General features: G+C 38.4%; 2 protein-coding genes across 2 annotated transcripts in view; one reads left to right on the forward strand and one right to left on the reverse strand.

Moving 5' to 3' along the window:
* Nucleotides 1-24875, forward strand: part of LOC124511173 (zinc finger protein 568) — a 389983-nt gene that overhangs the window by 104801 nt on the left and 260307 nt on the right. The window lies entirely within an intron of this gene.
* Nucleotides 1-24875, reverse strand: part of LOC124511638 (uncharacterized) — a 64097-nt gene that overhangs the window by 2702 nt on the left and 36520 nt on the right. The window contains exons 7-13 of the mRNA XM_047079038.1: nt 21407-21529; nt 21005-21134; nt 20613-20751; nt 15615-15812; nt 15407-15545; nt 12022-12148; nt 10874-10972 (exon numbers count right to left, since the gene is read on the reverse strand). Coding sequence (XP_046934994.1) covers nt 10874-10972; nt 12022-12148; nt 15407-15545; nt 15615-15812; nt 20613-20751; nt 21005-21134; nt 21407-21529 — 955 coding nt within the window. The remainder of the gene's footprint in view (nt 1-10873; nt 10973-12021; nt 12149-15406; nt 15546-15614; nt 15813-20612; nt 20752-21004; nt 21135-21406; nt 21530-24875) is intronic.

The following is a 24875-nucleotide window of genomic DNA, read 5'->3' on the forward strand; positions in this document are numbered from 1 at the left end:
GAGACAGAGCCTGAGTAGGGGAGGGGCAGAAAGAAGGAGACACAGAATCTGAAGCAGGCTCCAGGCTCTGAGCTGGCAGCACAGAGCCTGACACGGGGCTCAAATTCACAAACTGTGAGATCATGACCTGAGCTGATGTCGGATGCCTAACCGATTGAGCCACCCAGGCACCCCTCACAGGTATTTTTAAAGGAATGAAACCTAATCTGCAGGATTGAGTCCTGGGCATGTTTTGCTTTGTACTTATTTATATTCTCCAGCAAATGATTCAAATGCTCATCAATATTTGAGTCTCTCTACTTAAATGTTTTTAATGACTTCTCTTTAGAATTAGAATCAAATATAAATACCTGAGCAGAGATAATAAGACTTCTGCTATCAAAACTCCTCTCTCATTTGGCTGTTCATGCCACAAGCCTCTTTTCAGCTCACAAAAGGTACTACCACTGTCCCCATTATATAGGACCATTCACAGGTTGTTCCCAACTGCATGGTTGGCTTCCCTTCATCATCAGGTCTCAATCAACAATCACTTCAGAAAAGCTATTCCTGCCGATCCTGTTTAAAACTATGCACTTTACACTCTATCCCAGCAAAGCGTTGCTCTTCTTTTTCCCAATTTTGGAATATTTATTAATTTTCTCATTTGTTATTCCATTAGTTTCTTACCCCTAAGCTTCCTTAGCGGCAGAAGTAATCTCTTAAGTTCATTTACCATTAAATAACAAACCCCATTCAAGAAACAAAACAGATGAACATATGGGAAGGGAGAAAAAAAGAGGAGAGGGAAACAAACCACGAGAGACTCTTAATGACAGAGAACAAACTGAGGGGTGATGGAGGGAGCTGGGTGGGGGAGGGACTAGATGGGTGATAGGTATTAAAGAGGGTACTTGTTATGATGAGAACTGGGTGTAGTATGCAAGTGATGAATCACACTGAATTCTACTTCCAAAACCAATATTGCACTGTATGTTAACTAAAATTTAAATAAAAAGTAAAAGATATATAAATAAATAACCCCAAATACACAATAAATGTTACTCATTTAATTCCCATAACTACATAATCACTAACAGATATGTGTATCTGTTTCTAATCTTTTATTTATGTATCATCTTTTTGATGTTTATTTATTTTGGTAGAGGGAAAGGGTGAGCAAGGGAGGGGCAGAGAGAGAGGGAAACAGAGAGAATCCCAAGCAGGCTCTGCACTGACAGATGCAGGGCTCGAACTCACGAACTATAAGATGATGACCTGAGCAGAAATCAAGAGTCGGACACTTAACCTACTAAGCCACACAGGCGCCCCTCTAATCTTTTAAAATGTACTACAATAGGGGTGCCTGGCTGGCTCAGTTGGTGGAGCATGTGACTCTTGATCTCAGAGTTGTGAATTTGAGACCATGTCGGGAATAGAGTTTACTTTAAAAAAAAAAGTACAATGATTTACTTATCTCTGCTAGAGTTTATACTGTTATCAATGCTACATTTACTCAAATTTTTGTTTCTTCATACCTCTTCTAGGTGCTCCTTCCCATTCCTACATACCCAAAGCAATTTTTGTACTTCCTAGAAAACTATCTCAAATATTAAAAAAAAAAAAAAATTTTTTTAATGTTTATTTATTTCTGAGACAGAGAGAGACAGAGCATGAGTGGGGGAGGGGCAGACAGAGAGGGAGACACAGAATCTGAAGCAGGCTCCAGGCTCTGAGTTGTCAGCACAGAGCACAATGCGGGGCTCAAACTCACAAACCGTGAGATCAAGACCTGAGCTGAAGTCGGGGTCAGGGCTCAACCGACTGAGCCACCCAGGCGTCCCTCAAATATTTTTTAATCACACTAACAGTGAAAGGCTTATGAATTCCTGAACAAAAAGGCATGGGCAGATATTGAGTATAGCAGAATGACTGTCAAATATGGAATGGTACCTGGGATCACCTGAGTGCGAAAGAGTAAAAAATAAAGGCTATGTTGGATAAAGGTCCAAAGATAGTGATCCAGATGGCGGACTTGCATGAGAAAATCTAAATGTTGAATGAAGTAAGCAAAGATATGGGGAGATGTGGGATAGGAGAGATAAGAAACTTTTTTTCTGTGACTACAGTACAAATCTATAAAACTGCTGGAATGGCTCAAACAAAAGTCTGATCACTGTGAACCAAAATAAGAAATAATACAATCATAAAACCAAAAGTCATCTTCACACTTCAAGTTAAAAAAAAACAAAACAAAACCCTTTACCAAGTAAAGAAAATTGTAGACTATCTAGAAAATAATATTGAAAATACTAGATTACCAAGAATCTACAAAATATACTATAGATCTTAGAAGAATTCATCAATGCATTTAAATTCTTAGAATAAAGAAAAGAAATATGAGTATCCCAGTCAAAAGTTAGAAAAAGAACAAAAAAGTATACGAAGGAACTCAGAGGAGGAAATACAATAAAAGCAAAATTTCATTGATTAGATAACAGAAAAAAAAATGAAATTAACACAAAAACCTAGGTTGTTTGAAAAAAGTCAGTGAAACCTATTAACCATTTGCTAAAAAAAATAAAAATAATGAAGCCACTCAAACAAAGTAAAAAATAGCAACTAGGTATTCAGGAACAACTCACCATGGGTGTCTCTCATTTTTGCATATCGTGCAAGAAGTATTAACTGCCTTTGTTCTGGACTATCTTTTAAAGAATGTTTGTATAACCAACAACCTTGGAAGGTAGGGATAGTATTTCTCTCTGGATCAATAGGCAGGTTTGCTAACTGTTCAATATAATAAAGGTAGTGTCTCCCTCAGAGCAAAGGTCACTCGTGCTTATTGCCCATTATTAAAGATTTGGGTTCTCTACCTTCAGGGTTCTTCTCTTATTATGCAGCTCACTGCATGTTCAAGTATCCTTCTAGACCCATGCACATCACTCCCATGGGGTTTGTGGGCAAAATAGGAATGATGCAAATATGTTGATGTTCATGCCATTTGTTGTGCTGTTTTATTGTTGAGCAATAAAATCCTCATCTTTGGTTTAGGACTCTTGTATCTTTTGCCAGCATCCATGACACTGCAGCAGGCTAACTTGTTAGCTTGCATGTAGGGTAAAATTGCAGATGCTTCACAGTTCTTGACACTAACAAATAATTAACAAAACAGAATATTTTGAAAATCATAAGGAACTACCATGCCAATAAAGGGTAATTTTCTTTTAAAAATTTTTTAAGTTTTTATTTATTTATTTGAGAGAGAGAGAGAGAGAGACAGCATGAACAGGGGAGGAGCAGAGAGAGGGAGAGAAAGAATATCAAGCAGGCTCTGCCCTGTCAGTGCAGAGCTTGACACGGGGCTCGAACCCACAAACTGCGAGATCATGACCTGAGCCAAAATCAAGAGCTCAACACTCAACCAACTGAGTCACTCAGGTGCCCCTAAAGGATAATTTTCTAAGGAAATATAAAGCAATCAAAGACCTAAAAACTACTCTGAAGATTATAAAAACTTTAGAAAGCACAGAGCCCAATTATAAAATGGCCCAGAACATTACAAAAAAGAATAAATTCCAAGTTATTTTAAAGTGAGTTTAAAAATGAAACAAAAACCTAGTAAACTATATGTCAATATCACTTACAAAAATTCATTCAAAAACACCTACAGCACATGAAAGAAAATAACAGAACTAACTGTGGCTTATTTTAGGAATGCAAGGGCAGTTCAATACTAGGAAATCTAAAATAATTTATCATATTAATTATTCTAAGGATAAAAAATCATGTAATTGTTTCTACAGACACTGGAAAGGTATCTCACATAATTCAGCACTCATTCCTTATCTTTAAAGCACTCAAAATAACAGGAATGTATAGTTACTTCCTTAACATGATAAAATATATTTCTTCACCAGAAAGCTAGATTTAGCTTAGTGAGGAAACACTGGGGACATGAAGAGACTTTGAAACTATTCTTTTTTTTTTTTTTAAAGTAGGTTTCCATAATTTGGCTATTGTTGAATGGATAAAGAAATTGTGGTTTATATACACAATGGAATACTATGTGGCAATGAGAAAGAATGAAATATGGCCTTTTGTAGCAACGTGGATGGAACTGGAGAGTGTTAGGCTAAGTAAAATAAGCCATACGGAGAAAGACAGATACCATATGTTTTCACTCTTATGTGGATCCTGAGAAACTTAACAGAAGACCATGGGGGAGGGGAAGGAAAAAGAAAAAACGGTTAGAGAGGGAGGGAGCCAAAACATAAGAGACTCTTAAAAACTGAGAACTGAGGGTTGATGGGGGGTGGGAGGGGGTGGGTGATGGGTATTGAGGAGGGCACCTTTTGGGATGAGTCCTGGGTGTTGTATGGAAACCAATTTGACAATAAATTTCAATTTAAAATAAATAAATAAATAGATAAATAGATAAATAAATAAAATTAAAAATTAAAAAAAAAGTCATGTGCCTTAACTTTGGATAATCATCCTAATCATCCTGGCCTTCTTGCTTTTCCTCAAACACAAAACTTCCAACTCCCAACCCAAGGCTGTTATATTTGCTGTTCTATCAGAACTTTTTTTTTTTTAATGTTTGTTTATTTTTGAGAGAGGGTGAAAGAGAGACAGAGCTTAAGTGGTGGAGGGGCAAAGAGAGAGAGGAAGAGTCAGAATCCGAAGCAGGCTCTAGGCTCTGAGTTGTTAGCACAGAGCCTGACATGATGTGGGGCTCGAACTCACAACTGTGAGATCATGACCTGAACCAAAGTCAGACGCCAAACTGACTGAGCCACCCAGATGCCCCTAGATCTGCTTTTGCTTTAGATATTCCTATAACCTGAGTTCTTTTTCATGTCTCCACTCAACTATTGCCTCCTCAAAAAGCCTAACCAGCCTAAAATAAACCTGTCTACACCTGCTAATTTCTATTCCCTTACTCTTCTCACTTTTTTAAGCTTGAGAGAGAGAGAGCACATGCACACAGGCGGTGGAGGGGAGGGGAGAGAGAGAATCCTAAGCAGGCTCTGTGCTGTCAGTGCAGAGCCTGATGCAAGGTTCCATCTCCAGAGTGAGACACTTAACCAACTGAGTCTCCCAAGAACCCCTCACTTTTCTTAATAATACTTGTCACCACCTAATATTATTTATTCATTTACTTGTTTACTTAATGTCCTACTCCTGTTAAAACATAAACTGACTGCTGGAACCTATCATTCTTGTTCACACTTGTTCCACTGGTGTCCAGCACAGTGCTAAATTGGGTACTCAATGAACGAATACATTTTTAGGCAACCAAAGACATTTAAACTAATCAAAACAGAACCTGGAAAGAAACTGGATCCTATATAGATAGATACTGCTATGGACTGAATTGTGTCCTTCCAAAGTTATACACTAAAGCCCTAATCAGCCAATGTGACTGTATTCGGCAATAGTGCTTTTAGAGGTAATTAAGGTTAAATGAAGTCATCAGGCTCCTAATCCAATAGGACTGGTGGCCTTGTTAAGAGATCTGTCTCTCTCTCTCTCTCTCTCTGGCATATGAGGACAATATGAGAAGGGATGATCTGCAAGCCGGGAAGACAGCCCTTACTGGAGCACCCAAATGCTAATCTCAGATTTCCAGCCTCCACAACTATAGGAAAGCAAGTTTCTGTTGTTTAAATCACGCCATCTATTGTATTTTGTTATGGCAGCTCAAGTTAATACAACAGATTCAGATATAAATGAATTATAATCACTGATCATAAAAAAGAGTAGCCCCTCTCTTTGTTTAAATCTTTTACTCATCATCCCTAATGGGACATTTTTGTTTACTTCTTAGTTTAAAATAACTGTAGATTCTTAGGAGGCTACAAAGAAATAACAGCAAAGTCTCACGCAACCTTCACCCAGCCTCTCTCAATGTTAACATCTTACATAACTATAGAATAATAGTCAAACCAAGAATTAACACTGGTATAATCCATAGAGCTCATTTAGATTTCACCAGTTATACACACCCTTGTGTGTATGTAGAGTTGACCCCTGAATAATGCAGGGTTAGGGATGCCAACTCCCCATGCAATTGAAAATCTGAGTAAACTTTTGACTCCCCAGAAACAACTAATAGCCTAGTGTTGACCAGAAGCCTTACTGACACAGTAAACATTTGATTAACACATATTTTATATGTGATAGTATATACTGTATTCTTATGATAAAGTGAGCTAGAAAATGTTAAGAGAAACATAAGGAAGAAAAACATGGAAGAGAAAATCCATTTATGGTATTGTACTATATTTATTGGAAAAAATCCATGTATAAGTGGACCCACACAGTTCAAATGCATATTGTTCAAGGCTCAACTGTATATGGTCCTATGCAATTTAAAAATTTTATCATGTAGGGTGGGTGCCTGGGTGGCACAGTCAGTTAAATGTCTGCCTTCAACTCAGGTCATGACCTCACAGTTTGTGAGTTGGAGCCCCGTGTCGGGTTCTCTGCTGTCCTCGGAGAGCCTGCTTCAGATCCTTTGTCCCCCTCTCTTTTTGCCCCTTCCCCACCACCCACCAATAAAAAAAAATAAAAAAAAAAACTTAAAAAATTTATCATAAACTTGAATAATCACCATCACAAACAAGTACTCACTGTACCATAACCGCAAGACTCCCTTGTGTTACTCCTTTATGGCCCTAAACACCCCTTCACTTTTCTATATCCTAACCCTTGGCAATGATTAATTCATTTTCATCTCTACAATTAAAAAAAAAATTTTTTTAATGTTTATTCATATTTATTTTTGACAGAGAGAGAGAGAGAGACAAAGCACGAGTGGGGGGGGGCAAAGAGAGAGGAAGACACAGAATCAGAAGCAGGCTCCAGACTCTGAGCTGTCAGCACAGAGCCTGACACGGGGCTTGAACTCACAGAACACGAGATCATGACCTGAGCCAAAGTTGGACGCTCAACCGACTGAGCCACCCAGGCGCCCCTCTATAATTTTGATATTTCATAAATGTTACATAATTAAGGTCATGTGGTATATAACTTTTTGTGATTGGTTTTTCTCACTCAGCATAATTACCTTGAGATTCACAATTACCTTGAGGTTCACTTAAGCTATCGCATCTATCAATAGTTTCTTTCTTTTTATTGCTGAGCATTATTCCATGGTATAGATGTAACTTTTACCCATTCTTATTTGGGTTATCATTATGGTGTTGAATTGTAGTATATGTTGTTCCTTTGTTGGATATGTTTTCTTGCTATTTTCTCTCAGTCTGTGACTTATCTATTTTTATTGGTATAATTTTTTTACTGGTATATTAAAGTTTTCAATTTGGATAAGGTCTGATTTGTCAATTTTTTATTTTTATGGTTATTGCCTTTACCTAAGAAGCCTTTGCTTACTACTAAGTCATTCTCCTAGTTTTCCTCTAAAAGTTTTCCTCTAAAAGCTTTATATTTAGCTTTCATATATTTTTTAAAGGTGATTTTTAATTTTTTCTACTAATTCCTACACCCAACATGGGGCTCAAACCCCAAGATCAAGAGTCACATGCTTCTCCAACTGAACTAGCCAGGCACCCCTAGCTTTCATATTTTTTATATAAAATTTATATTTAGTTTTAAAACTTTTTATTTTTTATATTTAACTTTTTTTGAGAGAGACAGTGAGCGAGCATGTGAAATTTGGGGAGAGGAGCAGAGGGAGAGAGAAAGAGAATTTCAAGCAGGCTCCACGCTCAGCACAAACAATGATGCGGGGTTCAATCCCACGACCCTGGGATCATGACCTGAGCTGAAATCAATGGTCAGATGCTCAACCGACTGAGCCACCTGGCACCCATATAGTTAACCTCTATATCTGGCTTTTCTTTAAAAAAATTTTTTTTAACATTTATTTATTTTTGAGGGACAGAGAGAGACAGAGCATGAGCAGAGGAGGGGCAGAGAGAGAGGGAGACACAGAATCCAAAGTAGGTTCCAGGCTCCAAGCTGTCAGCACAGAGCCCGACATGGGGCTCAAACCCACAAACCATGAGATCATGACCTGAGCTGAAGTCCTGAGCTGAAGTTGGACGCTTAACCGACAGAGCCACCCAGGCACCCCTATATCTGGCTTTTTATATTTTTTATGTTTAGTTTTTATATTTAAGTCTAAAATGCATCCTAAATTAATTTTTTTAAGTTTATTTCTTTATTTTGAGAGAGAGAGAGAGTGCATGAGCTGGGAAGGGACAGAGAGAGATGGAGACAGAGAAACACAAGCAGGCCCTGTGCTGTCAGCACACAGCCTGATGCAGGGCTCAAACTCAAAACTGCGAGATCATGACCTGAACTGAAATCAAGAGTCAGATGCTTAATAGACTGAGCCACCCAGGCACCCCCATCTTAAATTAATTTTCGAATGAAGTAGGGGTCAAGACTTGTTTTCCCAGTTATTCCAGCACCATTTGTTGAAAAAAAATTTCCTTTCCTCAAAAGGAAAAAAATAAATGGTCTTTTAAGTATGTGTAAGTTCCACCTCTAGGATCTCTGTTCTGTCCTGTTTGTTGATCTAATACTTATCTTCTACTTATACCTTATCTAATACTCAATGTCTTGATTACCATAGTTATATAATAAATCTTGAAGTATCTTGAAGTCATGTAGTCTAAGTCCTATAACATATTCTTCCTTTTCCAAGATTACTTTAGAAATGCTAAGTCCATTGTTTTGCCATATAGATTTTGGAATCAGATTCTTAAAATCTATAAAATTGACATTTTAACAATACTGAGTTTTCTCATCCCCAAAAAGGTCTCTCTTCATTTCAGGTCTTTCTCTTAGGAATGTTCCATGACTTTTAGCATAGAGGTCTTACATGTTTTATCAAATTTATTCCTTAGTATTTTTGTTGACACTATTGTAAACTGACTTAATTTGCTTGCAATTTTTTAATTGACTTAATTTACCTTACTTTCTTAATTTTTTCACTACCAGTATATAAAAATATAATTGATTTTTGTATATTAACCTTGCATTCTGTGATCTTACTGTGATCATTTATTGAGTACTTGTTTTGATTCGTTAGGATTTTCTATGTACATAATCATGCAATCTCCAAAGAGAGTTTAACTTTTTTTATTTTATGTCTCTTATTTTTCTTGTTGTATTGCAATGCTAGGACCTTCAATACAGTGTTAAGCAGACACGGGAAACGTAGGCACTCTTGCCTTGCTCCCAATCTTAGGGGGGAATTCTTTTTTTTTTTTTCAACGTTTATTTATTTTTTTTGGGGACAGAGAGAGACAGAGCATGAACGGGGGAGGGGCAGAGAGAGAGGGAGACACAGAATCGGAAACAGGCTCCAGGCTCTGAGCCATCAGCCCAGAGCCCGACGCGGGGCTCGAACTCACGGACCGCGAGATCGTGACCTGGCTGAAGTCGGACGCTTAACCGACTGCGCCACCCAGGCGCCCCGGGAATTCTTTAATCAAGTATGATGGAGTTTATAATGTAGTAATTTTTTTTAGCAGTATTTTTTGAGGAAGCTCCCTTCAGTTTTTGGTTTCCTGAAAATTTTTATCATGAATGGATGTTGAATTTTGTTATATACTATTTTTACATCTATGGACACGATCACATGGTTTCCCTCATTTCTGTTAATACAGCGAATTACACATAATTTTTTTTACATTAATTCTAGAATGTTAAACCAAGCTTGCATTCCTGGAATAAACCGTACTTGATCATTTTTATATATTACTGAATATAATTTACTAACATTTTCTTATGATTTTACATCTATGTTCATGAAGGATAATAAGTCTGCAATTTTTCCCCCCTTTAGTGATTTCCTTGTCAGGACACACTGTAACATTTATGCTATTCTCAGAAAATGAGTTGAGAGCTCTTTCCTCTTATGAAGGAATTTGTTAACATTGCTGGTATTTCTTCCTTAAATATTTAATAGAATTCACCAGTGAAGCCATGTGAGCCTGGTGTTTTCTTTGTGGAAAGATTTCTGATTATGAATTAAATTATTTTAATAGATATAAAGTTACTTGTATTTTTTTTCTTGTGTCAGTTCTGGTAATTACGTTTTTCAAGGAATTTTTCCATTTCACTTAAGATGTCCATTTTATTGGCATAAAATTATTCATGGTATTCTTTTATTATTTTAATGGCTATAGGATGTGAAGCAATAACTCTGTTACTCTTTCATTCCTAGTGTTAAAAACTGATGTTGTGTTTCTTTTTTTCTTTTTTTTAGAACATGTATTGCCAAAGTGAGCACTTTTTTTCTAAATGAGTCAAGCTAGGTATTTACCAATTTTGTTGATCTTTTCAAGAAATCAACTTTTGGCTTTATTAATTTTCTTCTACTTTTTCTATCTTGTTGATTTCACCTCATATTTATTATCATCTTTTTATCTTCCATTGAGAATAGCTGCTGTCTTTGTAGTAGGAGAAAAATATGAGAGATGAGAAGAGTTGTAATACAGGTCAACAGGCAGCTCCTTTGGAGTCTAGTCTTAAAAGATTTTCATTTGGGAGCGCCTGGATGGCTCAGTTCGTTAAGCGTCCAACTTCAGCTCAGGTCATGATCTCATGGTTCATGAGTTTGAGCTCCATATTGGGCTCTGTGCTGACAGCTCAGAGCCTGGAGCTTGCTTTGGATTTTGTGTCTCCCTCTCTCTCTGCCCTCCCCTGCTTGCACTCTGTCTCTCTCTTTCTCTCTCAAAAATAAATAAACATAAAAAAAAAAAAAAAGATTTTAATTTGTTTCCCAGGTCTCAGGCCTTTTCTCCATAGGCCATGGGCTCTCAAAGAGAGATTTCCAACAACCTCTCAAGGCTAACAGGTTTAGCTATTACCTGTAGTAATTAATTCCCCATCCTGCTTAGCCCTCACTCACCAGGGTAGTGTCTTCTGGTCCCTTCCCTTATAACCATCCAGGGCTCCTTCCCTTCATCCAATAAGGTAATCACATCTGGTTTAGAAATGGAAGGTTCTGCTTAAAAGGTAATGTGACATGAAACTGTAAGCCCAAAAGTCAGGTTCAAATTTGGTTAAATTTGTCATTAATTACAGATCAAAATGGTACTTTATAGAGCCTAAGAGTGAAGAAATGCAAGGGAGTTGAAGAACACTCGTATTAGGGTAACCTTAGGAATAGATGGTTACGAACAGGCCTTAATATAATTTAAACTCATACAAACTCTCTTGAGAGGCAGTAAGAATCTGGATCCAGACTGCCTGAATTCAAATCCTGCCTTTGTTGCTGTGTTACCTCAGCAAATTATTAACCTCTTATGCCTAAGTTTTCTCATCTGAAATGAGGATAATGATAGTATATTTCTTACAGAGTTGTGATAATTAATTAATAATGCACAATACTAAGAATAGTATCTAAGCACAAGTATATGCAGTTATATGTATATATACATATAATATGTGAGTGTATTAACTTTTTTATCATTATCAATTTGCTGAAAGGAAAATTATCTTCCTGACACATCTTCTGATCCTTTATAGGATTATCCATTCAATGTTAAGTGCAAAGTTCTTAGATTTTAAATTTCAACCTCAAAGCATGTAGAACTGAATATCTCTGTTATAAGAAACAGAATGCATGTACTTGAAGTTTGTGAATCCATTTCGTGCTGTATAAGTTCTACAGGCTCCCCTAGTTTTTAGACAGACTCAAAACCCCTGTGTTTAGGTATTCTTCTTGCAGGTGGATTAGGAAAGAGTGTTGAGCATTTGTATCAAATCTGGGCTCAAATATAATATAAAATCTGATTTTTTGGACAATGCTTCTGTTGTAAGCAATCCAGAATTCAAACCCAGTCCCTTGGATATCAGTGAAACAAGGAAATTACAGAGACTGGAGAAAATACGAAGGATATAGCAGGATGAAAGCGATGAAGTTGCCTATTTCCAAACTAACAACGCTGAAACCATTCCTTTGGAACACAGAGAAAAAAATATCTTGTTTCTCAAATCATAGTCCTGAAATTGGCAGAAGAGAAAGCCAACGTAATTTGGGATAAATAGCCTTACCAAGTGAGATGAAATTACTATAATTCTCCCACATCACATCCCTATATAAGTCTCTTTGAGCCGAGTCCAGGAATTCCCATTCTTCCTGTGAGAAGTCTATGGCCACATCCCTGAATGTCACTGAACCCTGAAAAAAAAGCAAACAGAAACAAAAAACACCTCATGTATTACCTGTGAAAATAAATGAAATATTTCTTAAAAGAAAAGAGGACTTAAAAGATCGAGGACTGCAATGCAGAGAAGGGGCCACATAACAAGCAAATAGGATAGGGCTAAAAATGTATGTATAGGGAACAGTAAGAAAATTGGTATCACTGAAGCACAGTGCTACGTGTCTTGAATAGTCCTGTGGTTGAAGATAAGATTAATTTTCTACCCCAAAATATCTGGAAATGAATAAAATGACCCAAAAAAGTCCCAATTAAATGAAACAGTATACACAAGCCTTCAGCAAGCTATGTGTCTCCACCACAAATTCATGGAAAATATGTCTTCCACCTTCTTTGCCCTTTAATGATCATGAAAAAAATATTGATAAAAACTGGTCCCAAACGTACAACAATACCTCTTCTAAGAAAACAGACTCAAGTTAATCATAAAGTCAGATTTTCCCTATAAGGACCAATTCTTTTTTTTTAAATGTTTTTATTTATTTTTGAGACAGAGAGAGACAGAGCATGAGCAGCGGAGGGGCAGAGAGAGAGGGAGACACAGAATCTGAAGCAGGCTCCAGGCTCTGAGCTGTCAGCACAGAGCCCAACGCGGGGCTCGAACTCATGGAGTGTGAGATCATGACCTGAGCTAAAGCTGGATGCTCAACCGACTGAGCCACCCAGGCGCCCTAAGGACCAATTCTTTAGTAAACTTTAAAATAATTGCTACATGCCAGTCCACATTTTTAATATATCAGATTCAACCATTCTCTTTTCCTATTCAGATATTTTATTTCAATACAATTTCAAAAATCTTCCTCAGCTCTCACAGCCTACACTGTCTATTACTTATGCACCTAGATGACCTTACTCTTTATCATCTACCACCCCTCACCGAACACCCTTCCTCATTCCTAGTTAGAGGACACTGAACCATGATGATATCACCCTGGACCAGTGTTTTCACTAAGGCATGATTTTACTCCCCAGAAGACAACTGACCATGTATGGAGACAGTTTTGGTCGTCACAACTGGGGGGAAAGGGTGTGAGTGTTACAGGCATCTAGTTGGTAAAGGCCAGGGATACTCTGAGACATCCCACAATGTAAAAGACAGCCCCCACAATAAAAGATTCTCTGGCTCAAAATATTAATAGTCCCAAGGTTGAGAAACCTTGCTCTAAACCAGTACATCCTATAAAACTACACAAGGAACTTTGCTCCTGGTATTCTTCTCTCAGGGTTTACAGGAGATGATTCTTGATCTCTCTATTCGCAGTTCTGCTGATTACTTCTGAATCACAGGCACTGGTGAGGGAGAGATCCCTTGCCCTAATCAGTATGAGGTGGCTCAATACCGGATGCTGGACAGATGAGATTGACAGCATTTATTAGACATGTATACTCACAGCCCAGGGTAGGAGGGCACCACACATCATGCAGGGCCACACAGGGGTTGCACTCAGGAATGGAGTGAACAAGCAGGGTCTGTGGGAGGCAGGCTTTGTAGTAAAAAGAGGGTAAGGTGTCCCTGATTCCCACAGAACGTGATTGGCTTGTCTGAATAATTCTGTGTGCTGGCAGGAAGGTGAACCCCTTTACAGTGAGAACCAGGAAGGGTTTAGGTCATCTGCCTGATAGGAAAACTAGCTGTGGGGAGTCTTTTCTGCTCTGACAAGAGCAGGGAACTCACATTTAGGCCTCTGGAGCCCTGATAAAGGTATCAGGTCGGCACATGAAATTTTACGCCTTACAATACAAGGCCCCAATTACAGCCCTTACCTAATCCACCCAATCCGAAAAGCCTTTCATACCATAAGATCTCAACACATACAGAGACTGAGACCAATCAATACTAAGCCTCATCATATGTACTTGGAAAACTCTGTGGAGAAATCTGGAGTTTTCCCTGTAAACAAATAGGACTAAATTCTCTTTCATCAAACCACAGATCTTCAGAGAAAATTCAAAACAAGGATCTCTCACTTAATATCAATAACCCATCCCTGAATATCAGACATTCTAATACTACAATATCAAACAGGTGCCTATTTTCCTATCACTTAGAAGCAAAGAATTACACTGCATTATAAATCAATTCCAAGTCTCCAACTAGCTTCCATTTCCCTCCAGTATAGAATTATAGTACACATGGGTTACTGAGCACACATCTTTTGTATTTTGTCTCTTTTACTGAATTCACTTTTCTCACTTGCTTTGTTTCTTTCCCCACAATTTCTTCAATACTTTCCCAACTTTTTAGAAACTCATTTTATACTACACAGGGGCTACATGTTAAGTGCACTATGAAAATGCATTTCTAACAAGAACATAACAACAGGATGTCTCACACTCAGTATGCTGTTCTGACACCTCCTTTATCACCAGCAGCACCAGATACACACATCCTCTTTAATGATACCTGTATGCATCTCAAAACATCTGCAGATGGTTCTAACAGTCTAGCAACTATGTTTGAAATATAACGAGACTCTCCCACACATTATTTTTCGTTAAAAAAAAGGCGGCACTGAACTATATAATTTCACTTACACAAAGTTCTAAAAATGGCAAATTCATTTACGGTGTTAGAAGTCAGGACAGTGGTTGTATCTGGGCTGGGTGGGTAGGGAGTGACTGAAAGAGGGGGCATCTGAGGTACTTGTAATATTCTCTTTCTCAACCTGAGTGCTGACAGCATAGATGTGCTCAATTTATGATAATTCATTCAGCTACACACTTATGATTCATGCACTTTCCTCTATGTATGTTATATGCCAATAAAAAGTTCAAAAAACTTTGAAACGATGTCAAATTGTGTATTGGGGACACAAATTTTTCCTACATAAAACCAGACTAAAAATCATTGTATTCAGAGAAATAAACTTACTCTGAAGTTTAAATATTAAAATCAAAAGCTGTTTATTGGGAAATGTTAACAAGGGGACATTCTGCCAAGAATGCCTGCATTTTTCTCAAGGCATTTCACTTTTGCTTGCTCATGGCTCTTGACAGATTTTGTAGTAGCTAGGAGACAGTTCACATCAGTGGGAAAAATGGAAGGGCATATAGAAAGGACACTGGGCTGTCGGTCCCCAATCCTCACAGGAATGACAGCACGTTCTTGGATGGAGTTCTGTTAAATAAGAAGCTTCAAGATAAGGAACAAGTATGTACACATGACCTAGAGATCAACAATATTTCAAAAAGGAAAAAAAAAAAACATAACTTACATGGGCCATGGTTTCAAAATGCAAGAACTGGTCAGTCCTTTTCAAGATTTCTCTTTGGAGAACCGCAGAGTCCAGATAAGCCAGATCTGGAAGAAAAAGAGGCCATGAAACCAAATGTACCTCAGAGATTCCAAAAGGACTTTATGTTAATGTGAGCTTTTTTCTTTTCCATTCCTACTTCTTAACTACTCCCCCCTACTCTACTCACCCTGATCCCATACCCACAAAACCTGGAGGAGAGTAGAGGTCTGAAGAAATCCAAGCCCTGAAGGAACCCAGCTGAACAATAATGGATTTGATGTAAAAGCCCAAACACTTCTGAGGACTTGTGACCAGTTTCCTATCTAGTAATGTGGATCTGGTCCTGACATCGGACTCCTCCTCCCTCCAGTACAAATTTTCAGGGCTGAGAAAACGCGATACCATCCATATACGGCCTCTTGAGCCCTCCAGGATCCTGTCTGAACTTCCTAAATATGAAGACTGAAAACCACAGACTGAGCCTGGCAGCTGCTACCACTGTAAAACTGCACTGGCCTTTCCCCAGCCAAGACCACTCACTACTCTGTTTCCCAATCAGGACCTCTCATACCATGACAGCCTGTGCACATTCCCCCTCTCTTTCAGTATCCAAGGTGGAGACAAGGGGATCCCTATCACTGCAGTCAACCACCACCATTCATTGAGAACTGTTACGTGCTGGGTGCTTCATATACATCACCTGATGACCCTCAGCACTGCTCTGCAATGTATTCTCATCTCTCAAGAGATCAGGAAACTAATGTTCAGGGGGGAAATCGTTTGCCCAAAGTCACAGCTATCAAGTGGCAAAGCTTTGTTTTGAGTCCACATTTCTCTAACTAAAACACTACCTTTCAACTTTAGGTTTTTGCCTCTCAAGACTAGATTTCTATTTCATTGAGAGGAACCTGACCAAGGGCAATTCAATAAAAAATAGAAATAACCTTTCAAAAGATATTAAACCTCACTGCTAATTACGAAGATGTATATAAAACAAAAAACAATTTATTTTTACAGTGACATGACTGGAAGGTCTAGAAGACTGATGATGTCCCTTATTAGCAAGGTCATGAGAAAATGGACACTACCTTGGCCCAAATTTAGAACTATGTGAGGCAGCATTTCAATGTTATAACTATATAAACCCTGTGAACCAGTTCCCAGAGCTTCACTTGAGACTACAGGAACTACTCCTAGAGTGCCTGGGTGGCTCAGTTGGTTGAGCGTCTGACTTCGGCTCAGGTCATGATCTCATGGTTCATGAGTTTGAGTCCCACATCGGGCTCTGCGCTGGCAGTGTGGAGCCTGCCTAGGATTGGGCACCTGGGTGGCTCAATCAGTTAAGCGTTCAACTTCGGCACAGGTCATTATCTCACAGTCTCGTGAATTCGAGCCCCACGTTGGGCTTTGTGCTGACAGCGTGGAGCCTGGAGCCTGCTTCGAATTCTGTGTATCCCTCACTCTCTGCTCCTCCCCCGCTTGCACTCTCTCTCAAATATAAATAAACATTACCCAAAAAATAAAGGAACTACTCACACATGTACATGAAGATGTCTGCAGAGATATGCTGACAGATAAGGTTTACAATGAATAAAAGCTGAAAAGAATCTAACTGGGAAAATTATTAAACAGTAGTGCATCTGCACCACTGAAAACTAGGCAAATATTAAAAAGTGATGATGTTGGGTGCCTGGGTGGCTCAGTCGGTTAAGCGTCCGACTGGCTCAGGTCATGATCTCGCGGTCTGTGAGTTCGAGCCCTGCGTCAGGCTCTGTGCTGACAGCCTGGAGCCTGCTTCAGATTCTGTCTCCCTCTCTCTCTGCCCTTCCCCCGCTCATGCTCTGTCTCTCTCGGTCAAAAATAAACCTTAAAAAAAATTTTTTTTAAAGTGATAATGTTGCCCTAATTTTGATGAAATGGGTGAAACAAGTGTGTTTACAAAAAAATCCCAACATCTGTAGTATTACACTATTTTGACAGAAAAAATCACATGTATGCCTAGGAGAAACAGTTAAAATGTTTACAGTAAGAGCCAGCAACACACACCACCACATTAAACATATTAAAGCACATAAGTACTCCAAATAAGGAAAAGATTTTCTCATTTCAAGGTTTTCTTTCAGTCTTCTGTTGACCTGAGAAAAAAAAACTCAGGATATTCTAAGAACAGCTGTTTTTCCTGATTGACTTCTTTTTTACTTCACCTTTTAATTCATGAACCAAGTCTATGACTGAATTTGCCCATGTATGCTGGAGTACTATCTAGAAATCAATGGTAAGAAGTCCCTGACTGATGTATTTTAAGTACTGACAGCTGTCTCATCACTGCTTCCTTTCATATCTTAGAAATGACTTCATTTTGCTTCTGAGCCAATCCACTAGGCTAAGATGCCTATGAAGCCTCCAACAACTATTGTATTTCCTTGCCCTACTAGTCTGACTTTGTATAAATCATCATTAAAATAAAAACTGTGAGACATTAACTATACTGGAATTAAAATAAAATTAAAAAAAAAACCTATGTGACAAATCTTTTTTTATAAATTCTTTTTTTTCATGTTTCAGTTTTTTTTTTTTTAAGTTTGTTTATTTTTGAGGAAGAAGGGGGGAGAGAGAGAGAGAGACAGCACAAGCAGGAGAGACACAGAATTTGAAGCAGACTCCAGGCTCTGAGCTGTTAGCACTGAGCCCAACTTGGGGCTGAAAGCCACACACCATGAGACCATGACCTGAACCAAAGTCAGACACTCAACCAAATGAGCCACCCAGGCGCCCCAGCATAAATCTTACTGTAGGAAATCCATTACCTCCAGACCTCATAGCTTCAGTATAATCTGGACAAAACTTGATGATTCTTGCTGTCATCAGATTAATATCTCTTCCTTCAATCATGAAAGGTTACTGAGTAAGGCAGGAAGAATTTTTTTAAGTACACATAATGATGAGACTTGGTATACTGTTATAATTACTAAAATGGGCTTTGGTGTGACACTTCCAGGATATAAATCTCAGCTCTGATAGCTATTAACTGTGTGATCTTGGACATGTTACTTAACTTTTCAGCCTTAGTCGCCTCCTATAAAAAAAAAAGTTGATAATTATAAATTCTATCTCAAAGGGTTATTATAAGAATTAAATAAGACACTACATATAAGAAAGCACTTAAAGTAGCAAATAAACATTAAATAAAAGTCAGCTATAGCACTGAAGATGAAGAATACTATATACTCTTCTTTCCCTAATTATTAAAGAAAATTATCTTCTGCTCTTTTCTTCTTCCACAAAAAATTTGAGCTCAGCCTTGCTCTTTCTTACAATGCTAGCTAATAAATTTCAAACTTCATATCGATAAGCAATTCCTCTTGATTAACAACAATTTACAAAAGGGAGTATGTGGATGGATGAAGCAAATGTGAAAAAATGGAATTACAACATAATAGTAACTATTAAATCTACTGAACACTTTTTATGTGTCAAGCATTATCTGAGGACTTTATTTTTTATTTTTGTAATTTTTATTTATTTTTGAGAGAGAGAGACAGAGTGCGAGCGGGGGAGGGGCAGAGAGAGAGACGGAGACACAGAATTTTTTTTAAACGTCTCATCCGAGCTGTCAGCACAGACCCTGATGAGGGGCTGGAACTCACGAACTGATGATGACCTGAGCCGAAGTTGGACGCCCAAAGACTGAGCCACCCAGGTGCCCCCTTAGGACTTTATATATATTAATTCACCTATTCAAAGCAATCCTATACAGTAGGTTCTGTCATTATCCTCTTAAAGATGAAAGAACTGTAGCACAAAGAAATGAAATAAATTACTCCGATTCACCCAGCTCTAACTGACAGTTTTAGGACTAGAACACTGGTAATTTAGTAACATAACTAAACTGCCTCTCATAAAACCACATAAATATATGGCCTGAAACAACTCATGTTGTCAAAAACTTCAAACCATTTCTCAAATTTCTACCAGCATCTTCTGTTCCCTTCCCTTGTTAACACAGTACTCTCCCTTAAAAACCCTGTCACATTGCAACTCCTTACAAGCCTCAAAAGCAGAAAACCCTGTCACCAATTAAACCATCTCCAAACTTTCCCTGCTTGTGAATTCAGGGCAGAGGTGAAGATCAAAGACACCTAGCATATGATTCCAACTGAACTGTAATCCTCTCAACAAATCAAAGCCTAAAATAAAGCTCTGCAGTTGGCCTCCCTTCAGGAGGTTTACTTGCAAGCCATTTAAATGATTAGAAAGCAACAGCTCACAGGAGGAATTAAATGACTGCCAAATGTTCATGTGAATACCCACAGGAGAGGAGGCAGGAAGTAACCTCATCACCCCTATCATTCACTGGGAAAGAAGAGCAAAGCTCCAGGTCTATGGATAGGATATTTCCCGTGTTAAAGCCTAACCAGTTAAAGACTACCTGGAACAAGCCTGTAGAGTCCAACAAAATCAGATTTATTGATTTAAGACAGGGAGGAAATTCCACAGGATGGGTTGGAATGCAATGGAGGAGGAGAAGAAAAGCTCTTTTGTAAAGGGTTGAGTTCCAACTGAAGGACTTTGAAGAGAATGTATGGGAAGCGGGGAACAATTCTAGAATGGTTGGTTTCTGAGGTAAGACTAGGAAAGGCTAGGATTAATTGGAGACTAAGTGCTATCTTGAAGGGAGGGTAGTTTAGCAATTGGGTATCTCCAGTAATAAAAATAAAAAATAGCAAAGCAAGTTTGGAGCTTCACTGGTAAAACAGCTGTAATCTCTCAAAGAGGGAGTTGTGATCGCATTTTACAGTTGCTGCATGAAATAATAATTTCTATTTTGCAGCTGGCTTTATCTGTCTCCTGTCTCCCAGTCTGATTAATGCAAATGCTTTTTCTCTTTTCAGTCCGCACTGATTTTTATTCTTTCTCAGGAGACTCAAAGGTTTTAAACCATGCACAGAAAAATAAAAGTTACATTTCACGGAACAAAGAAATACAAATTCGTCCTGATATACTTTAGATAGACAAATAGATATAGACATAAAAATGGTTATTTCCTCTTTCTCTCCTTCCTAAAGATCAGCAGGATTGGGGGAAAAAAGACGGGAATCTTGAGACACTGAGCCTTTCTTGGAACTCAGCCCGACCTGGCTAACTCAGAACACACCCCCGCTATCACACTTGCTCCCACCATCACCACGCACATAACCCGATGGAAATTAAAGAGGGAGCCGGGAGGTAAAGCTCAGCCTTCAGAGAAAGGCCGAGTACAAAGGCCACGTCTGGAATCCGTCTCCGAATTTCCTTTACGAGGGAGCTCTGATTAAGCCGTGGTTCTGAGAGCAGCAGTTCTCGAAACCGTCTTTTTGTTGGGGGCCTTCACTCTGGGTTTCATGCATCTAACTCGAAGCCATTCTGGGCCGAGAAATCTGTGCGGCCCTTAAGCGGAAAGGGAAAGGACGCCTCAGGGCACCCAATGCCCAGTAGCGTCACAAATTCCACAGTCACTGCAACTCAGTTCACACAGAAGCCCGCGCCACCCCCGCGCCGCCCCCGCGCCCATTTCCTCAATGCACGCGACCAACTCACCTCTCGGAGCAGACACCAGCAAGAAAGCCGGAAGGAAACTACGAGCAGAGGCCTGTGGGAAATGTAGTCTTCGGTAGGGAGGGCCCGCCCCCGCCCCAACTTGTTGCTCGGAGTGCGCAAGCGCGAATGCCTGCGGGAGAGAGCTAGATCGCGGGGCGGCATTTAGGGTTTGACGGTGGGCTACTAGGGGAGGGGCTTCAAGGCTGCCCAGGAATGGACTAAGCGAGTTCTGCGAGCCCGTTTTGTGTTTGTAGCTGAGGAAGCCCTAGTATGGCTTAGAATGCACTTGGCACCAAGAAGCACATAATGTATGTACTAGGGGCGTAGCAGATGCTTAGTATATATGCTCAAATCTATATGCATCAAGTACTCAATAAAAATATCCCAGAACTAAAACAGAACCAGGATATAACAGAACCGGGAGCAGGACGACACGGAATAGTCCCCCGTGCTAGCTCGCTCTCCCGCCTTCCATTCCTTCCTCCTCTCGGTTTTTCGCCTTCCTGCAGTTGTGAAGATGTTGTTCTATAAATTGTTAGGTTAAGATGGTTGATAAAATTGTTCCCCACCTTATCGGCCGTTTCTTTTTCTCCAGCTTCAGTTGCCAGCCATCAGTTGCCTTCCCGAAGCAGACAATCCTTCTTTGGTGAGGTCAGTAGTAGTCTAATGCTGTGTCAGAATGTGTAAATCATTCACCTCATTTCATTTCATTACTAGGCATTTTATCAAATCAGATCATAAGAAGATGGGTGAGTACAGTACAATAAGATAGTTTAAGAGCAAATGACACATTCACGTAACTTTTATCACACCGTATTGTTATAATTGTTCTATTTCATTATTGTTGTTAATCTCTTGCTGTGCCTAAATTATTAATTAAGCTTTATTATAGGTATGTATGTATAGAAAAAAAAACAGTCTATATGGGGCTTACTATCCACCCTTTTGATCATCACCTGAGGGTCTTGAAATGTGTCCTCTGAGGATAAGGGTGGGGGGACTATAAGGTGTGTCTATTACTGTTTTCCCTTTAGTTCTATCAAGTTTTGCTTCAAGTATTTTTGAGCTATGTATATGTGTGTGTGTGTATATATATACATATATACATATATATGTATATATAATACATATATATACATATACATATATATACATATACATATATGTATAGTCTTCCTGATGAAGATTGAAAAGTGAACATTAGGAAAAGTATCTTCAGAAGTGTTTCTCAGGTGACTAATAATTGAATTTGTTATGTCCTGGGTTTGGTACAGGAAATAAATGGAATAAGCCCACCAGGATTTATCCATCATTGTAGCATCCTCCCATTTCAAATGTTTTGATACAGTAGTTCTCTCAAGAATATAAGACTTGGGGCGCCTGGGTGGCTCAGTTGGTTAAGTGTCCAACTTCAGCTCAGGTCATGATCTCATGGTCCGTGGGTTCAAGCTCCTCATTGGGCTTTGTGCTGATAGCTCAGAGCCTGGAGCCTGCTTCTGATTCTGTGTCTCCCTCTCTTCTCTGTCTCTCCCGCTCGTGCTCTCTGTCTCTCTCAAAAATAAATAAATGTTAAAAAAAAAAAAGAATATAAGACTTTACAAATTATTTCACAATGTCAAGGCCAATCTTATTAAGTCCCACTTTGCAAATAGGAAAATATATGTGAAGTAGAAGATACATGAAAATACAAATTCTATTTCTCCCTTTAGTTCATTCAGTTTTTATCATGTATTTTTAAGCCTGTTAAATAGTGTATACACATTTATGATTGTGTGTGTTCCCAATGAATTGACCCTTCTATTATGAAATATTTCTCTATGTCTCTTGTCTTTAAAAAAATTTTTTTTAACGTTTATTCCTTTTTGAGAGACATAGCATGAGCGGCGGGAGGATCAGACAGAGGGAGACACAGAATCTGAAGCAGGCTCCAGGCCCTGAGCTGTCAGCACAGAGCCCGGCGCAGGTCTTAAACCCAGAAACTGTGAGATCATGACCTGAGCCTCAGTCAGACATTGTACTGACTGAGCCACCTAGGTGTCTCTCTGTATCTCTTGTCTTAACGTCTATTTTGTCTAGTATCAGTACAGTCACTATAGTTTTCTTATGCTTACTGTTTGCCTAATATATCTTTTTCCATTTTTTTCTTGAACCTACCTGTGATTTTATACTTAATATACATTTCTGATAGATATCATGTAATTTGGGTTTTACATTTGTTACCCAGTATGACAGTCTCTTGGATTTTCATTGAAATACTTAGTCCATTTATATTTATGTTATTATTAACTTGGTTGGATTTATGTTTACTATTTGGTTGATACCTATTTACCACATTTTTTTATTAACTACTTTCCTGTCTTTTTTGGAGAATTGATCATTTTTTCTGATAGATTTGAATTCTTCTGTTGGCACTCAGCTATACCTTTATGCATCTTGTTAGAGGTTGCTCTAGGGATTAAAATATGCATTCTTATTTAAACATAGTTTACCTAGAATTAATATTGTACCACTCCATGTAAAATATGAGAACCTTGTAAACAATATCATTTCATTTATACTTCTTATTCTTTGTCCTACTGTTGGCATACATATTTCAGCTACATACATTCCATTATTTTGGTTTAAACAGTTATATATTTTAATAACTTATAAAGAAGGAAGCATATGTTATATTTATCAACATATTGACTATATCTGATGTTCTTCCTTCCTGTTGAGACTGTATTTTCATCTGAAGTCAGTTCTCTTTAACCTGAAGAGTTTCCTTTACCAGAACTGGAGTTCTGCTAGTTAAAATCTAAATATTCATTTATCTGAAAATGTCTTTATTTCATCTTCATTATAAAAGCATATTTTCTCTGGAAATAGAATTCTGAGTTGACCTGTTTTTCTTTAGTTTTTCCAGATGTTATTCTATTGTCTTTTGGCTACTATTGTTTCATCTTTTTTTTACATTATCAGAATTTTATTTTATTTTTTAATTTCAGGAATAGAGTGTAATGATTCATGACTTACATATAACACCCAGTGTACATCCCAACAAGTGTCCTCCTTAATGTCCCTCACCTCTTTAGCCTTTACCCAACCCAACATCCTGTCAGCAACCCTGTTTGTTCTCTGTATTTAAGAGTATCTTATGGTTTGTCTCCCCCTCTGTTTTTATATTATTTTTGTTTCCTTTCCCTTATCTTCATTTGTTTTTGTCTTAAATTCCACATATGAGTGAAATCATATGGTATTTGTCTTTCTCTGACTGACTTATTTTGCTCAACATAATACACTCTAGTTCCAGCCACATTGTTGCAAATGGCAAGATTTCATTCTTTTTGATAGCAGAGTAATATTCCATTACACATATATATACACACACACACACACGCACGCACGCACGCACACACGCATACACACCACATCTTCTTTATCCATTCATCAGTCAATGGATATTTGGGCTCTTTCCATACTTTGGCTATTGTCAATAGTGCTTCTATAAACATTGGGGTGCCATGTGCCCCTTCAAATCAGCATTTATGTATCCTTTGGATAAATACCTAAAATACTTAGTAGTGCAATTGCTGGGTCATAGGGTAGTTCTATTTTTAAATTTTTGAGGAACCTGCATACTTTTTTCCAAAGTGGATGCACCAGTTTGCATTCCTACCAGCAATGCAAAAGGATTCCTTTTTTCTCCACATCCTTGCCAACATCTGTTGTTGCCTGAGTTGTTAATGTTAGCCATTCTGACAAGTGTGCGGTGGTATCTCATTGTGGTTTTCATTAGTATTTCTCTGATGATGAGTGATGTTGAGCATTTTTTCTTGTGTCTGTTAGCCATCTGGATGTCTTCTTTGGAAAAGTGTCTATTCATGTCTTT

Source organism: Lynx rufus, unplaced genomic scaffold, assembly GCF_022079265.1.
Source record: "Lynx rufus isolate CCGP_SWC_20201006 ecotype Redwood Valley unplaced genomic scaffold, mLynRuf1.p SCAF_16, whole genome shotgun sequence".
NCBI lineage: Eukaryota > Metazoa > Chordata > Mammalia > Carnivora > Felidae > Lynx > Lynx rufus.